The sequence below is a fragment of the Excalfactoria chinensis genome, chromosome 18 (genome assembly GCF_039878825.1).
Source record: "Excalfactoria chinensis isolate bCotChi1 chromosome 18, bCotChi1.hap2, whole genome shotgun sequence".
Classification (NCBI taxonomy): Eukaryota; Metazoa; Chordata; class Aves; order Galliformes; family Phasianidae; genus Excalfactoria; species Excalfactoria chinensis.
Genome location: NC_092842.1, coordinates 1,469,197 through 1,486,752, shown reverse-complemented (window position 1 = coordinate 1,486,752; position 17,556 = coordinate 1,469,197). Strand labels below are relative to the sequence as shown.

Sequence of the window (17,556 nt, the reverse complement as noted above, 5' to 3'; positions counted from 1 at the left end):
ATCCCTTACTGTATCTCAGGGTAGATACACAGGAAATGGCCAGGAAGGAAAGAGTCTGATAAACTTTGATTGACAGGAACTCAGTATCGCAATAGAGTAAAATCACCAGTTGAGAAAAAAAAAAAGAGGAAGAAAAAGAAGACAAGTCTTGTGTGGCTGACAGTGGAAAAGCACAAAGAGCCTCAGCCCTTGGGGCTTCTCCATGCCATGCCTACACGGCTTGGGATGAGCCACAAGCTAGTCAGCACATGTCTGGATATGGGGTCTGTCTGCAAAGCAGTATAAACCTGCCCCTATAGACCCATGGCTCTGGAAAAAGGACAGTAATAACAAATGGCAGGGGGATGAAGCACTCACTGGGTATGACGGTGGTTTCTCCTGGTGGGGCAGTGATGGTGACAGGGATGTTCACAGTGGTGGTTTTGTCCAGAGGCGGCTGAATCATGCGTGTCACGTTCTTCTGGTTGTCAGCATCTTCTGGCTGCTCTGGCACTTTCTGCAGATAGGTGCTGGGAAGGGTGTGCACCGGGATGCTCACACTCCCACTGGCCTCAATCTCACACTGATTCTCCCTAAGGCAGAAGAGCGGATGTTATTAAACACGCTCTGACAAAGATTCGTAGAACATATGCTGCAGCTCTTGCTAGATTTTCCCAGGCTGTTCTCTACATAGAAGTCCTTTGCAGAAAATTCACAGGCTGCAGGAAAGCTTCCTGGCAGCACAGGGTGTGACCTTTTCCTCTGAGACCTGAAGCAACATCCAAATGCAGCATTAAGAGAAGCCATGCCAGTGAAAGCAACTTTATTCTAATTAACAAGATTCATAACTGTGTTTTCTAAGTAAGGACACATGGCACTTGCATGCAGCAGTGACATTAGCTCTCCAGCATCAGCTGCTTTCTGAATCAAGTCTGACATTCTGCTGCTTAATGTTCTCCCGAGGCCTTATTTAAATGTGGTGATTCTCTTTTCCAGTCCTAAACCACTCTGTAACGTTGTCATAAATGGCTTCTGCAGCTTTTCCTTTGCAGCAGTGACTATATTTCAGTGAGCACATGATCAAACGAAACACTATGCAAAGTGTTTTGAAACCCATCTGAAAGGAAGATAATATAGACAGGAAAATGATTATCTCAGTGCCACTCACAGCTCTCCATGGTGACATGAACTCTATTCTAAGGAATCCCAGTGCAATTTCTTTTCCATCAAATTAATACAGCTGAAAAGGCAATCTATCCTTCTTTATTAACTGCTCTAAATGCCTCACCAATACTATTTTTCTCACTTGACTTACATAAAAATTAAACAGAATGGGATACATCATCGTTCTTAATGGAAGAACCCGCTCCGCTCATAGCCAAGTGCTGTAGCAACTGGTGATGGAGCCCATAGGCTCCAACAATGAAAAAGAGAAAGCCTAGATGTTTATAAGCTGGACTGACTGTCCCATAAGAGTGTGTCACTCAGCTTCCTTCAATGGCTGTGAAATTCACTGTTTTGTGTCATGTCCTGGTCTATCTCTTGGTATATATATCTGGATAATTCATTCCTGAAACCTGAACAACTCTATGGGCAAGCATGGATGGAAATCATCTTTGTGAGGCTCTATGATGAACTGATGGTTGGACTTGATGATCTTATTGATCTTTTCCAACCTTAATGATTCTACTGTCATAGTTGATTTAGGGAAAATGGAACTGCAGCTTATAGTGGTAACTGGCACAAGGGCAGGAATGGCACGTAGAGGGGAAATAAGCTGATTTGTAGAAGGCATTTGGGGTCTCAGGGCCCTGAGCTGGCAGAGGAGCACATCCAGTGGCTCACTTACTTGGGCTGATGGTTCTGGTGCTCCTTCTCAGCAGTCTCCCCTTCCTTCTCCCTGTTCTCCTTCTCCACTGAATCGTATGTCGACAACGCTCTGCTCCTGAACCGGTGCCGTCTGTGAGGCTCCTCTCCATTCTCACCTTTGGAGCCAGGCTCTCCTTCCCGGTTCCCAGACCTCGACCCTCCACGGTGGCGGGTCCGCCGCTCACTCCTGGCCCCGTTGATGGTCCCGTTGCCCTCCTTGCCTTGCCGTTCTGCAGAGTGCCGGTGCGTGCGGTGCCTCCTGTGCTCCTTCTCAACTCCTTCTTCCACCGACCCCCGGCGATGGTGCCTCTTGCCTCCTTCCTGGCCCCTGGTGCGGTCACTTTTCCCTTCCTTGCTGCCCCCTTCCACCTCCTTGCTGCGGCTTCTGTGCTGCCTGTGCCTCTCCTCCTTATTGTTGATGGCAGATTCCCCATTCTCATCTTTGGTCACGTCACCCTTCTCTTGCTCTCCCAGTTTCTCCTTATCCCGATGCCGGTGATGCTTCCGTGGAGCTTCTGCTCCATCGGTAGAGCTGACTTTGGTCTGTTCCACCTCCTGCACATCCACAGGGCTCAGCTTGCTGATGTTGTTCCTCCCTTCACCCCTTGGCTCCACCACCAGTGGACGATCCAAGTGGGTCTTCATGTCTGGACGGATGTGTAGGGTCGTGGCGTAGCGCACCCGCTCCTCAGGGTCCAGTTCATTATACAGAGCCTCGCAGCTGGCTCGGAAATTGTGCATCCGGATCTGGCTGGTTCGCTGCTCCCAAACCGACTTGGATTTGGAGGAGTTCTGCTGCTTGCTAACAAGAGGAGGAAGGAGATAAGTTAGCGTTCAGCTTCTTGCATTAACTCCCTACAAAGCAAGCACCAAAAACAGAGAAATTTTAGCTGAGACGGGGGATTAGACGGTTAAGCCAAAGAAATCAGAGGAATGGAGAGAGAACATGAGCAGGGAAAGCCAGCGGGATCGTCAGAGTTAGTTTGTCCCCACACGCTTCAGGCACTTTGAAACAGGCCCTCAGGAAAGGAGTTCTCTTGGTTTCTAAAAGGTGGTGATCCCCCTTGAAAGCCCCAGGCATAGTATGAATCACTGCCCACCAAAACTGTACAGAACAACTGCAGCTGTGAAGCAGCCCACGGGGCTTCCCCCAAAATCACTGCACCTTTCTGACCTCAGGGACTGGGAGAGCCACACGTAGATGCAGACATGACGGGAACACTTTTATTCCCTGGAGGATTTGCTCTTTTCTGTCCTGTTCTCTGCTACACCCAGAATACCACCACTGACGTTACCTTACTTCTTTGATTTTCCAGCACAGCACCTGGTTTCTGTCCACCCCATGTGAATGTCACATTCTCAGCCAATGCAGGAAGAGAAGATTTGCCTTTCATCCTAAACACTGCAAATCACATTCTGCTTTCCCATAAAATCAAAGTAAATCCACTAGCTTCCATGGAGGAATTCCAGACCTAGCTTGAAGTTGGCACCTTTTTTTCTTCCTAAGTAAAACAACTTTAAACAAAGAGAGGAAAAATCATTTCCCTTCCACTATGCTGCTCTGATGTCTCCATTTGCTATGCATCAGCCTGGGCTCAGTGGCCGGAGGGGCCGCGCGGGGCTCACAAAGCCCCATCACTTAACACACACCCCACAAGGCTGCAGGAATAGGGCAGCAGACACATTTTCCTTCCATACACTTTGGGCTCCCCTGACAATAGCAGCAAGCAGCTTTTGCATGTGTCTGTGCTGATTCAGAGTGTCAGGATCTGTCGCCACGCTCAGGCCCCGGGGGAGGCAGCGTTCAGATGGGCTCATGGAGCACAGCGGGAGCTGTCAGAATGGCTTTGCGTCTCAAATGCTCCTCTGGGTTTGGGGTTTGGTTCTTCACTGAGGGTGCTGCTGCCTGGCTCTGCTAAAAGAGGCAAAAAAACGACTTAAATGTTCGCTGCAGATGGGAGGAGGGCACGCAGGCAGATGCAAAGCAATCTTAATCCAGCAATCAGAGTGAGCACAGCTCATCACCAAATCTACAAGTCTAAGCCTCTCTGTTCCCAGAGGGCACATCCTGGGCAAATTTCCCACCAGCTGAGTATCCCGTTGACACCACAGCAGAAGAATGAGTGGCAAAAACCACGGCTCTAAGTGTCAATGCAGGGCACACAGCTCAGATCCCACCTGAATTCCATGTATCACACAGAGGGCTCAGGGCGCACAGCACCCCAGGCTGCCCCACTGACCCCTGGTGCATGAGGTGGACAGCTGGCAGTAACCTGGTAACTCACTGGGGTTCAGTGCTGGGAAAGGTTCAGCTGTTAACACAGCTATTAGTGGGCAACACGAAAGCCTCCTCTGACCCCTTCCCTGCTGTCCCATAGGGTATTTCCTATGGGAAGACACGTGTTCCACATCTACAGCTCTGCACCACCAGGGATGGAGCTGCTTGGCACAGTTGTGCCCACACATCTTCTGGGATGGAGAGGTGAATGGATGCCTTGCCCTGCAGTGCTCCAAATCTAGCCTTGCCAAACTACAGGCAATGAAAACAAACCTCCTCTATAGCACACAGGGAAACAAGGCAGCTTGGCTCTGTGCACATGCATGTCTGAGCTCCCCAGCACTGCTCTGAGGGGACATTTCTCACTTCATAATGAAAGTCCTCACGGATGAACGTATAAAATAAGCCCATTTTGCTAAAATCTTCTCTTTACGAGAGACACCAGCATTACAGACTCCAATTTCACAGCATCTAGAAGTGAGATACACCCTTAGCACTGACCCAATAGTGGAAGTGATTGCCAACTGACAGCACCATGCAGTCACCCACTGGCTTTGGTCGCCAAGTCTCAGACTGGGAGGCTCAGAAGCAATGGCTGCATCCTTTCTCCTTTCCACATGAAAACTCACCAGAAAAAAACAATAATCAGAACGTTTATAGTGCGCAGTAAAATAGGAATCAGGAAAACAAGCTGCCTGCCTGCAAGCTCATTATTGCATTCAACCCAGTCGAGAACATCTGGAGCAAGTGACAGCACGCATAAAGCTGCTGCAGGAAATGGGAGTGAAGGAACCGAGCAGGTCGGCCCCTCTGGGGACAGCATTTAGGGTTTTTCAGAGCGAAAGCAGCAGCAACTGGAGGGAACGTGCTGCCTGCTTGTCCAATTCCATTTATCGGGCTTTTGCTTCCTATATGTTCCCACAGCAACTGAGCACGGCCATGTGCGACCGTTTCTCCTCTCCTGTTGCTCTGCTGCACTTCCTCTCCAAGGAGAGCTTTTGAACTTTCTGTGGCACAGCAGGAATGTCACCTTGCAGCAGAGTGGTCCCCCCTGCAGCTGCCTGTGCACACACATCTGCAGATGAGGTGGAAAAAGCAAGCAGGGGCAAAAAGAAGATTGCACCGATCACCTCTGATGTACTGACAAAGGTCAATGCTAATGCACTTTCTCTACAATTACTCCTCATCCTTATTTTCTGTCTACAGAATGTGCTGTGCTCCTTAATGGGTGAACAGCAGCACACTCAGTGTTTGAGTCCTGCGGGCTCGAGACACTGCAGGTCATTATTTCTGCTCATGTGCTTCTCTGAGAAGTCCCATCGACATCCCTTGGATTAAGCAGCCAGCAGTCAAGCAAATCCTATAGCTAGAAAGAAAACCATAACACTGTTCTATAATAAATATGATGGATATTAACAAACTGCTGACTAATATTGGTTCAAATAAAAAATGCTGCCAGCCGCTGCAAAGACCACTCAGGAAAGGGGAGGATACTTTTAGCCATCTTCTAATCTTAGCCATTCTGCAATGACCAAAAACAGCGCTGTAATTAATGGCACTTTGCATCCCAGCACTGCTGGTTTAATCAGCCTCACAATTGCAACCCTCACAATTTTGCTGTAGTAAATGATGAATGAAATCTGACTGCAAACATAATAATTTGATGTTAAAAATACCTACGTGTTAGACTGCGGGTATGAAAGAGTATGTTCTGATTACACATGGAAGGGAATTGCTTGTTAAAATAGAGTATCAATAGAACATGGGATATAAAAAACCTTTCAACAACGGCAACAACAACAACAAAAAAGAGTCTGGTTTTCTGTGCATCCATTTGGAGCAGCATTCTCCATGCTCGAATTTTCCACTTGGAAAATACAAAGGGTGAGCACAAACAACGCTTCATCTCTGCTTTGATAAAACCATTTTCTTCCAGATGAGCTCACTGCTGGCTCTTCACCATGCTTTGCCCATGACCCCAGAGCTGGAACCTGGATGCTTTAGCACCTTTTCTTCTTTATGAGCCACATTCCCCTCCCCAGGCTCTCCTGGGAGATGAACTGCACTCTCCCATTGAGCGGGTGTGATGGTGCACATCATAGAAACACCATTACCAAGGACAGCAATGGGAAATGCTGCCCACTCCCTTCTAGTATTACTCTTCGCTAAGGAGAACAGAATGTTCACACTCCACTGTGACTGCTCTGACCATGTCACCCAATGGGGCATCTCCCCTTTTCTTGAACACCTCCATGAATCCATGGATGGTGACTCCCCTCCTCCCTGTTCTGATGCATCACCACTCTACCTGAGATCCAACCTGAACCTACCTTGAGACCATTGTTCTATCACTGTTACCTGGGTAAAGAGGCAGACAAACTGTTACGGCCAAAGTCCCTCTGTGAGCTCCAGCCTTCTGATAAAAACCAAGACAAAACACATCAGGGAATGAAATAACAGACCCTGCTCTGTATAATGATGATGGAAATAAAGCAGGTGACACAAAGACTGGATATACAGAAGCAACTAATATGGATGAAAAATGATTTGGGTTCTTGAACAACAAGCAACAAATTCATCCTGGTAGAAGACAGTCAACCTTTTCCATTTCCCTCTACACGCTATCAGCCTCCCTGCTGCTGTCCTGCTGGAAGGTGTTATGGTTGGTGTGGGAAAGAGCTACTCAAAGAAAACCAAATTATGGTCTTTAAAACTTAAACCTGTGGCAGGTGCAGACATTTAGTGCTTCTGGAAAGCATAAAATCCCCAGTGCTCATTCTATTTAGCATTCCAGAAAATGCCTGAAGAACGTACGATTCCTCATGACCAAGCAATGACTAACATCTCTGAATCCTATTAGAAACAAATAATAAACCAAAGCAATACAAAGGAAACCTCAAATGCACCATTTGGGATCTCATCACCCACTGTTATATAATGATGATTCATATGAAAACCCACTGTCCCATAACTATCAGATACATTCAATTGGAAAGGCATAACATAATCACTCACTTAGCTGTGCATTATCGCCTATGTACATAGAAGTTAATCGATAACTTCAGTATGGATTTTATATACTTGTTGATTTAATTAAAGAAATAGAGCATGTCTGCACAAAATTCTCTCTCGCAAAATAGAATGGATGCAAGTCATAAGATCCAAGGAAGCCTCCTCCTAATCGGCACTGTCTCTGTCGCTACTGGCCAGACAGCGACAGATCTCGGTGGCCGCTGAATGTGGGCAGATCCTCCTTCAAGGGGATTCTAATGCCTACAGTTTGTTTTAACAATTTAAGTGACATCTCCATCCCTGGAAGTTTGGAAAAGGAACAAAACTCCATTCTTTCAGATTTCATTCCTAATTTGCAATCACAGCCTTACACTGGTTTGGTGCAACTTCAGCTGGAGTGCACCCAAGCATCCGGAGGAAAGACAACTGGGCAGCACTGGGTAGTATCTCTCCTGCATCACCACTTGAACCAAGCTCTCCATTCCACCTCTTCCCTTCCATCCTACCAAGTGCAACACAAGGTGAGAGACCAAAAAGACAGCAGACCTTTCCCCCATAATGCTGTGCTTGCCTGGAATCCCAGCAGCCAGGCAAAGCATTGCAAGAAATGAGAGCCTAAGATCCACCAGTGGACAACGACCTCTGGAACGCCCAAGGAGGCCAGGGACAAATAAGATACTGAGAAGCTGGTGGAAAACCTTTGTTTCACTGCATCTTCGGCGTGCTGAACCCTGCTATGGTGCACGTAAGGACAAACCCACAAGTAAATTGCACTTACTTGTCTCTCCAAAAGCATTAAAGAAGAAAGATTACATCAAATGGTAACAGTACAACTGAAAGCAAAGGCACTAAGATGGGTCGGTGATAAGCTGGTGACAAGTTTTGTCGTATTAGTCAGCAGGGAACGATGGTAGATTCTACAAACCTGCACTGGTGTCAAAGCACACCTGTGATTCACAGCAAAGCCAGCAAGATTTGGTTGTTAGGAAGTGCGTGGAGTGAATGGTCTGCCACTGTGTTTGCTCAAACATGGATACATAGGAGCTCAGTGAGTGCCTCGTTTTTGCAATGTCTCAGGAAGGTCAGGGAGCAAAGGTAGAACCCACGCTCCCAGGAGTATGAGTTTCCAAGGGAGTTTGGTCTCACTTGGGCCCCAATTCCAGAAGTTTCTTTCTGGTTCTCCTCCAGCTTTCATTCATTTAAAGAGCGCACTCATGGTAGACAACTGTTCTCCTATTGAACCCTAAGCGCAAACACTGGTGGAACATCAAAGCCATCAGCCCAGTACATAATAAACAGAGAACAAAAGTACAAGTGAGAATAAGATGAACCATCAAACGAGGGCAGGGGAGAGAACAGGGAAGATAATTAAGGAAGCAACAGAGGGAAATAATTAGGGGGGATGGGAGGACAAAGGAAGGGAGGAGGAAAACTCACAGTCAATATACAAAACACTACAGAGTTGCTCACGATCAAATCACAAGCATTGCATGGCAATGTCGCACACTTTCCAGTCCTTCCACCATATGTTGGTCTGGAGGCTTTCCACAATGATGGGAATGATTTTTGGGGGGGGGGGGGGAAAAACAACAAGGTGGGGAGTGAAGGCGTCAGGAGAGGGAGGGGGGAGGGGAAGAGGGAGGTTTAGAAATATAGATATCATAAATCCATTTATCGTAACAGAGAGCAACTCACGGTGAATTTACGCTGGAGACTGACGAGCTGCGAGATACAGTACCTCGAGTTTGCTTTACAAAACTGCACATGCAAAAACAAAACAAACAAAGAAAACAAAAAGTGAGAAAGAAAAAAAGAAAAGAAAAAAAGAAAAAAAGAAAAAAAAAAAAAAAGAGAAGAAACTATAAGAGACATCGGGAAGAGACTCATACAGGTTGTGTCCTATCGAATGCAGACTGCAGCGTGCATCTTGGTAGGAGACCAGGCAAGCTTCAGAAAGTGTGGAAGCCAGAGACACACCACCTTCTAGTTAACAAGGAAACAACCGAAATGGAACCAAAAGGGAAACAAAAATTAAAAGGTGAACCAAAAGACACACAATGATATTAGGAATTTGTGCCTCCGTATGTTATACTCACACAAGGAAAGTCCTCTGCAGAAGTCATCTTTAGGACCTCAGGGCAGAGGGCTTTGTAGAAACAGGTGGTGATTGCTGTTACAGCTGTGCTGCAATCATTAGTTCAAGTGGGAGCAGGGTGCAAGGCTGCTCATTCCCACTCTGACACCATAACATGAAAGGAGCCCCCCAGCTCCAGAGGAAGGACCCTGGGCTGTGCTTGGAGAACCCAAATCCAAACCCAAATCCATCTGAGCTGCAGCAGCTCATGCCAGGATTCATCCGTCCCATCTTGCATCAGATACCCTCCACAGGGGCACCTACCTCTCTCCTCAGCCAGATGCAGGCATGTGTCTGAGCTCAGGCCAGCTGAATATGGCTTGCCACATCTAAAAACCATAGGTCTGCTGCATCTTAGGCATGCTATCCAAAGTTTGTTTCAATTCACATCTAATGTTGTAGATCGTCCTCCATTTGGTGTGTGCTTTGTGTAGACTCTGTTACGTGGAGGTACCCAATGGGTACCCAAGGCCATGGATGGGGCCTGGGCAGCCTGATCTGGTGGGGGGCAGACAGTCCACAGCAGGGGCTGGAACAGGAGGATCTCTGAGATCTCTCCCAGCCTGAGCCACTTTATGATTCTGTGTGTGGGGGGGTTCTGAATACAGAAGCAGCAGAGGCCATGAAAACTGCAGTGTAAAGGCATTATGAAAGGTGTTTGCAAGAGTTTCACTTGGAGCAAACAATCTGGTAAAGCATTCTGCCCAAACCTCAGTGTTTCTACAGCCCCTGCCTGCACAAATGCTTTAAGCATGGGAAAGGAAATACTGAGCAAAACAGGTGGGGAAACTGTGATAGAGGAGAACACACTGAGCTGCTTTCATTTACCTGGGAGTCAGCACCGACGCTGTGCAACACCTGTGGAACTGTTGCTTTTAATTGCTGAAAGCAGCTCTCGATGGCACACGGCAGAAGGTTTGCTTTTATCTTTGCACATATCCCTGCCTCGTTTGGTGCAGTGCAGGGCGGAGGCCGTGCTGTGATGCTGCCAAATCTCCTTGTAACCTGGCCAGACGGCGTTATGCAAGTCCTGCAGCATTCCAGGTTCATACCTGGACTTTTCTGAAACCGTGACTGACTTCATTTTCACTAGAATTGCATTGTGGAAAGTGATAACAAAGGCAGTCTCCTTTTCCAAGTCAAAATGACAAAGTACTTGAGCTTTACTTACCATTGAGAGGGACACAGAGCATGAGAGTGTCTTTCTGTGTAGCTGTTAGGGTCACTGTTACACCAACAGCAAGGGCAAAAAAGGAATGGTACCGGGAGGAATCACAGTACCTCACACATCCACACACATCAGGAGGAAAGAAAGGGAAGGAGTCACACACCAGCAAGAGAAAAAGAACACCTCTGCTAGTCTACACACTATCAAACACACGAACTGTGGCGGATGTTCAGGCATACATCTTGCTGGGTTCTGTTGGGTACCAGCAGCCCAACAGGGATTTTGAAACAGACCACAGTATTCCCGAGACAAAAGGAGAAGATGGAGCCTCTGAGATGGTAAAAGGTCCTAGAGAAATAAAGCAGCTCCCCCCTCCCTTTGTCCCCAGACCTGTACAAAAGGGACGGACACCTCTGAGAAATCACTGTGAAGTGCCACCTCTGTTTGCTCTCACAGCTCCTTAATGAGTAATCAGCTCACTCGTGTTACCAGGCAGTATTTACCTGTAGGCGTGCAATTAACACATCAGCTACTTGGATCAAATGTGTGAGGAACCAGCAGAAACCAGACAGGACCAGGAGAGGTCTTTGGGGTTCAGTTGATGCTGGGCAATATGTCAAGTTTTGGAGAGTTCTAGTGGTCAACCCTATAGGCAGTGTTTGGCTCTGCTGCCTTAACAGTCTCTGCCGCTTCCTACGAAGTTTCATCCATCATATCTGAGATATTCTTCTCCCATAGAGAACTCACACCCCACACCTAATGCGTGGATCATTTCCTTGGGTCTGGCTACCACGATGACACAATATTACGTTGAATTAAGAAATACTAAGTGGAAAACAAAAGAGGCTTAAGTTTTTCTTAGCATGACTCAGACTACATAGCAGGTTCCTTCAAAGCTTTTGCTTTCTGTTTGTGAGCACTATCTTCCCAAGGCAGGCCAATGGAAAATGCATAGAAATAAACAAATCTGGAGGCAGTTATAGCCAACGGTGCAGGGTCCCTGGAGCAGCTGTGGGCAAGACTCGTGCTGGGCTTTGGGCTCATGAACTCTCCCCACCGTGCCCGTGCCCTGTGTGTTTGGTGCGGCCCCTTTTGTACGGGACATTGGTGCAGCTCTGGCTGGAATAGAACAGTGAGGGCGTTCAGGCTTCAGGTTGTCAAAGAGACAATTTCATCTACAGAATGTAAAACCATTTGCAGTGGAGTCTTTGTGCTGCCCATGGAAATCAGCCTGGCAGCGCTCCTTCAATTGACACCTTGAGGTGCTCTGCACATTCACTGCCCCATTTTCCCTCCTCCTCCATTCTCACCACCAAGGAAGCTGCGCCAATGGCTTGCTCAACCCATCGATCCATACAGCTGCTCAGTTCCAGAGGCTGAGTGGTTTCAACGTTGTACAGAACAGAGGGTCTTAAAGACAATGCTGGGCAAACTGGACAAACCCAGAAACTCACCTCCAGAAACAACAAAGCAAGGAAAATGCTAAACAGAAAACAAAAGTCACAAAAATAAGAATGAAACAATGGGCTCAAATCAAAGCACAGTAGCTTACGTTAAACAAATACTCTGCTTTAAACCAAACTGCAACAACGACAGAAACAATGTACCATCCTAGTTTTTAAACCTTGAAAAAAAAAACAACATAAAACAAAAAGGCCCATTTGGGATAGAGTTCACCAGGTGAAGAAAGAGACTGTGGTCAGATGAATCCATTTACGTAAGTCCTTTGGTGGAGCAGAAGACACAGACATCGTGGGAGAGCGCTGAGTCAAGAGGTACAAACCAAGTGCAGGTAGAATACTGTAATAAAGGTGTACACCTCTTGCAGTCCTTGATGTGGGACAGACAAAGGAAAGAAGCAAAACAGCAAGCACAGCACTTCACTGGTGAAACAAGAGGATAAGCAAGAGGACTTTCACCAGCCTGAACCCCACAACAGCTTTAGCACCTCTACAGGAGGTGGACAAGTATGCTGGGGCGTGAATATCATTGACTGAAGAAATACAAGCCATGGTGCCCTCTGTGTTTCAACACCTGACAGACCTGGTTTTGTTGGTCTGTTTCTCTCTCACAATACACCCAGCATCTCCTCGGCCTTCCGTGGGTTATTATCCATTTGGTCATCATGTCCATTCAAGTGCTTTTTCTGGTTTCTAAAAAATCTTCACACACGTTAAAAAAAGCATCATTATCCTGTGCCATAAAACAACAGCTCCAGGAAATTCAACAAAGAACCAAAGCAAATGTCCTTGTGTGACTTCTTGTCTAGACTGGACAGGAAATCATTGTAAGAAGAGGGTTATATTTAAAACCAACAAACAGATACGGCATAAATGGATGATTAAAGCAGTAATTGCAAAATAAAATGGGAAGAAGAAGACAGTCAGATGAACAATATTCTTTTCCTTCGCATGTAGCAAACTGACTCCATGTGGCTCATTGACTACAATGAAGTGGATTAAACTCCCCCTCAAAAGGGTCCCCTGGGACAGTTTTATGCTTATCATACAATAGTTTTAATGCAATGTATGTACACATACGTCCCAGAATTACAAACCCAGAGTTGATGTTAACACTTCACCTGGTGAAATCAACCCTAGGGCAGCTTAGAAGAAAAAAATCCTTCTGAATTACAGTTATAATAAGGCAAAAGATGAGACACTACAAAGAAAAACGTAACAAACTGAAAGAAGAACTGCAATCCACAGTTACGTGATCGGCACAGAAGTGTTCAGTCAACCTAAAGCCCTATCGGTGACAGGGATGGCGTAAAGCATTCACAGAGTGCTACAGGATGCTCCAGTTGGAACAGACATATAACGGCACTGAGAAACAGAAAGCACAAAATAAAAGTCTCAAATAATAAAACAATGCTTACGCGGCTATGGAAATGTTTGCTGCAGACATGGGGCTGACTTCTGCTACCTCCTTGGCCTTCTGCAGGGCGAGCTTCTGGTTGGTGGCTTCCTCCATCTCCTCCTCATCCTGGTGCAGAAAATCAGACAGATCAGAGCCTGCATCGTGCAATGAAAAGATCTGGAGTTCCCCAAGGCATGGGTGCAATGTGACTGGCACTGCTCTGCCAGGAGAAAAGTGGGAATTCATTATATCATAACTTCTTGTAAGGACCTATAGGTAGGGTTTTGCTCTCAGCAAAGAGATGGGAAACACAAGGTTTGGCCAAGTGCTCAGTGCACCTTTACTAAGAATGCATCTCCCTTGTGAAGCTGTCTTACCTCTTTTGGCTCTCTTCTTATCACTCAGTGCTTTGGCATAGCAGGGAGAGACCTGAGCAGAACTGTGATACCTCTAGGGTAAAGGCAGGCCTGTTCATCACACATTTACATGTGCAAAAACATTCAAAAGCCTACATCCTGCAATGATGGGAGAGTCTGAGCCACTGTAAAGTCAGAGCTGACACAGAAAGGAGAAAGAGGCGGGGATGGAAGGGAGGAGGCTGGAGAACAGATTTGTTCATAGAATCACAGAATGGCTTGGGTTGGAAGGAACCTCAAGGATCATCAAGACCCAGCCCTCCTGGTGCATGAAGGGCCACCAATCTCCACATTTAATACCAGCCCAGGCTGCCCAGGGCCCCATCCAACCTCGAACACCTCCAAGGATGGGCCATCCACAGCCTTTCTGGGCAGCTATTCCGGCACCTCACCATTCTCATAGTAAAGAACTTCCCCTGATATCCAACCTAATTCTTCCCTTCTTCCACTTAAAACTACTTCCTCTTGTCCTGCCATTATCTACCCTTGTAAAGAGCTGACTCCCTTCCTGTTCATAGGTTCCCTTTAGGTACTGGAAGGTTGCAAAGAGGTCACCCTGCAGCCTTCTTTTCTCCAGGCTGAACAAGCCCAGCTCCCTCAGGCTGTTGAGGGATTTGCTACAAACTCAAAGCAAAGAAGGAGATATATTTTTGCCAAGATGTGTCGCTGCAAAGTACCAGTGAGTTCTGTAACAGCCACTGGATGATCAAGTTAAATACAGATGCAGCTCTGGTGCTTCCTGATGTGGGTCACAGGGCCCAACTAAGGCGACCAAGTAAATGTCCCAGAGTCACAATAGAGGAAATCCCAATTCACATCCAGAACTGAGAACGCTGGTTAAAATGCTTCAGTCCCGACGTTTGGCTGGGAAGCTTTCTGTCTTCCCAAAATAGAGGCAGGTGCAAACTGCTTATGGTTCCCCCACAGTATATGCAGCACTGATCTTGATTAGTTTGACAGCATAAATGTCAAGAACGTCTCCTGAGATCAACTGACTCCTGAGTAACTTAATTACAACTCCAGGCCATTTTTGGTTTTGCATGATCATATTTACTTAGCAATAAATCTCTCATTCTCCAGGTATGCTTATTCAATTGAATTGCTTTTATCTCTTTCCTCTGTTTTTGGAAGCCCTAGAGATTTTTCTTTTGGATCATAAGTAAAATTAAAGCAAAAATTAGTTCCTCAAGAAGCTTTATGATTTTGCAATGCCGCTGAATCCATCAATATTTAATTATACTTCATAAACATAAACAAAGTCAGGTTTCTAACCCTTCCAGTCAGCTGCTGAAATATTCAGAAGAAAGTGCTAAAAGGATTAAGGAAGAAATAGGATGAGCTTCATTACCCAACTATACAAGCAGAGGTTTGTAAAATATAGCTGCTAAGGTAAATACAGGGCTTTTGCACCAGCAATCATTGGCTTGTGGCGCTGGGCTGTGCACATCCATCTCCACCTCAGGAGAGCAAGGGAAAGGTGTGCAAACGAAGCTCAGTGCTGCTGAACATCACCGAGTGCACCACAGTGAGAAACAAAAAGTGTGCAATAGCACGAAAGCAAACTGCAGCATTTGGAATCCTTCCTGTGCTGCACAGAGGCTGTACTTCTTGTTTCCATAGGGAATGCTGAATATAAACCTAAGCACACAGCAGAGCTCCAGCACTGTCACTTCCAGCTCGTGCCAGGACCCGGCTTTCTGCCCGTGCTGTGCCTTGGATCGGCTCTGCACCTGGTGGGAGGTGGGAAGGTTCCAACATTTGGGCTTTAAACTCACAGTGGCCTCTTCAAGTTGTTTTCCAGAGTTGATTGGAGAATATTAATTCTTTGATTCAAACTCCACAACGCACGAAGCACCAGCATGAGACAGCAAAGGCAGCCACACACCACCTGTGACTCCCCACGCCGAAGCCTCAGGCACACAAGCAAGTCAGCCAAAACCCATTAATTCTTTCGCCTCTGCTCTTGAAAAAAGCAAAAGCTACTAAAGTGTGTGCACCTCCACACAGCAGCAACACGAGCCATGTCTGCTGCTGCCCTGGCACTAAGAAATGGAACAGTTTGCAGAAGGAAGCCTCGAGAACCAAATGGAACTGAATGAGAGCAGACCTCCGGGTTCTTATCAGCAGTGTACATTGGCACACAGAGGGATAGCATGAAGGGAAGTCTCTGCTTTAGGTCCAGCAGCTGCAGCCCAAGATTGAAGAACCAGAAGTCACGTACTTACCTTGGTCAGCTCTTGGGCATTGGCCAGATTGTCAACGGCGATGGCCAAGAAGACATTCAGGAGTGTATCTGTAGGGGAGCAGCTAAGGAAAGATCTTCACGCAGCAAATAGAGAAAACAATTCCTCTTCTACACTACAGCCTTCTTTCTCCACTTCCAATCATGGGTTTAATTGCTGGTGGATCCCTTGCACTATTGCTCTGTCATCTTTAATTCTAACTCACCAGGACAGCAAAACTTGCCCAGACCCAAAAGCTCAAAGCTTCTTATATTTCCCTCTCAGGAGCCCTCATCAAACTTGAGAACATTTCAGGCCTCTCATTCCCATTGAGATGAGTGCCTCCGGAGCCCAACCACTGATCAAAACCCAATCCTCTGCTTGAAGCAGTGGAAGTAGGAGCAGTGTGTGCTCCTTTAGGATGTGTCTGCATCCTGCAGGGAATGGGACATGGACTCCTGGGTTTTCTCCAGGCATCCATCAGTAGCACAGAACAGTGGGTTTTACCACACACAGATGATTCCATGAGGACAGCATGAGCTGTGTAATGTGGTGCACATCCACTGAGAGGGGTACAGGGTAGGAGCTCCTCGCCCCCACGGAGCCCAGCAAATGAAGAACAAGAAGAGAAAGATGAGAACCAAAATGATCATCTCCCTCCCACGCTGGAGAGAGAGCCCAATCAACTTTTCATTTGCAAAGATAATCCGTGTCTCCATTTCCTTTTACCTGGTGAGTGGCCGAGGGGCCACCCTTGGTGCTTCAGTGTTGGAAATGTCTCCAAGCCCCTGGCTGGGGGGAAGGAATGTCTCATAACTAAGTTGTCTTCCTACCTCTGCCTCCTACACACAGATGCTGAAAACGCCTCGTGTAACATAATTGGCCACTGGAAACCTCATGTCTTTGGGTTTTTTTTAGCAGGTGGGGATGTTTTGATCAATCAGGCAGATGCGTTCTGGTGCAATTAAGTGTTTCTCCCCCCCCCCAAAAAAGGTCCCTCCACCCCTTTTGCAGAGCTTAGGAACTCTGGCTACATACAGGCTCTCTGCAGTTGAAAATGCAAGAGAATTCTGTCTTAGAAAACCACTGCTTCTAGATCTTTTCCTTGCAACATGCTTTGAAAATATGGATTCACAGAACAATTAAGGTTGGAAAAGACCTCTGAGGTCATCAAGTCCAACCATCCGTATGAACTGATTCAAAGAAGCAACTGAGCTACAGTGAAAGCAAGGGAAACCAGCACCTTCCCCCTTGCTTCTTCCTGAAACGGAACCATTACAGAACCCACGTCAGTTTGAAGAGCAAAGGAAATCTTCATGTTTAAAAGGAGCGGGTTTTGCAAGCTGACCCAAAACTGCCCATTCTCTAAGACTGCATAAAATAGGACATTCTTACAGCTTTCTGGAGGAGATCTGTGTAAAAAGGAGAGCGGCTGCAATGTTTAAGTTCCAAGTTATAGAAGAAAAGACATTTGACGCTAAGCCAGCCCATAACTAAACTAACCAGCAGTGCAGGATTGCTCTGTGCTGGGCATCCTCCCACTGTGCTGGGCTTGGGCTCTCAGTAGGAAGGTGAACCCACAGCTCACACCTGTGCTTCACCCCACGCTGCAGCATCGT

The 17,556-nt window shown here is 46.7% G+C and overlaps 1 protein-coding gene across 2 annotated transcripts in view; it reads right to left on the bottom strand.

The window, feature by feature from the left end:
• The window catches only part of CACNA1B (calcium voltage-gated channel subunit alpha1 B), a 199,015-nt gene that overhangs the window by 53,978 nt on the left and 127,481 nt on the right, over positions 1–17,556 (bottom strand). For both annotated transcript variants that reach the window (XM_072352738.1, XM_072352737.1), the window contains exons 18-22: positions 15,941–16,008; positions 13,319–13,425; positions 8,834–8,896; positions 1,829–2,650; positions 358–572 (exon numbers count right to left, since the gene is read on the bottom strand). In XM_072352738.1, coding sequence (XP_072208839.1) covers positions 358–572; positions 1,829–2,650; positions 8,834–8,896; positions 13,319–13,425; positions 15,941–16,008 — 1,275 coding nt within the window. The remainder of the gene's footprint in view (positions 1–357; positions 573–1,828; positions 2,651–8,833; positions 8,897–13,318; positions 13,426–15,940; positions 16,009–17,556) is intronic.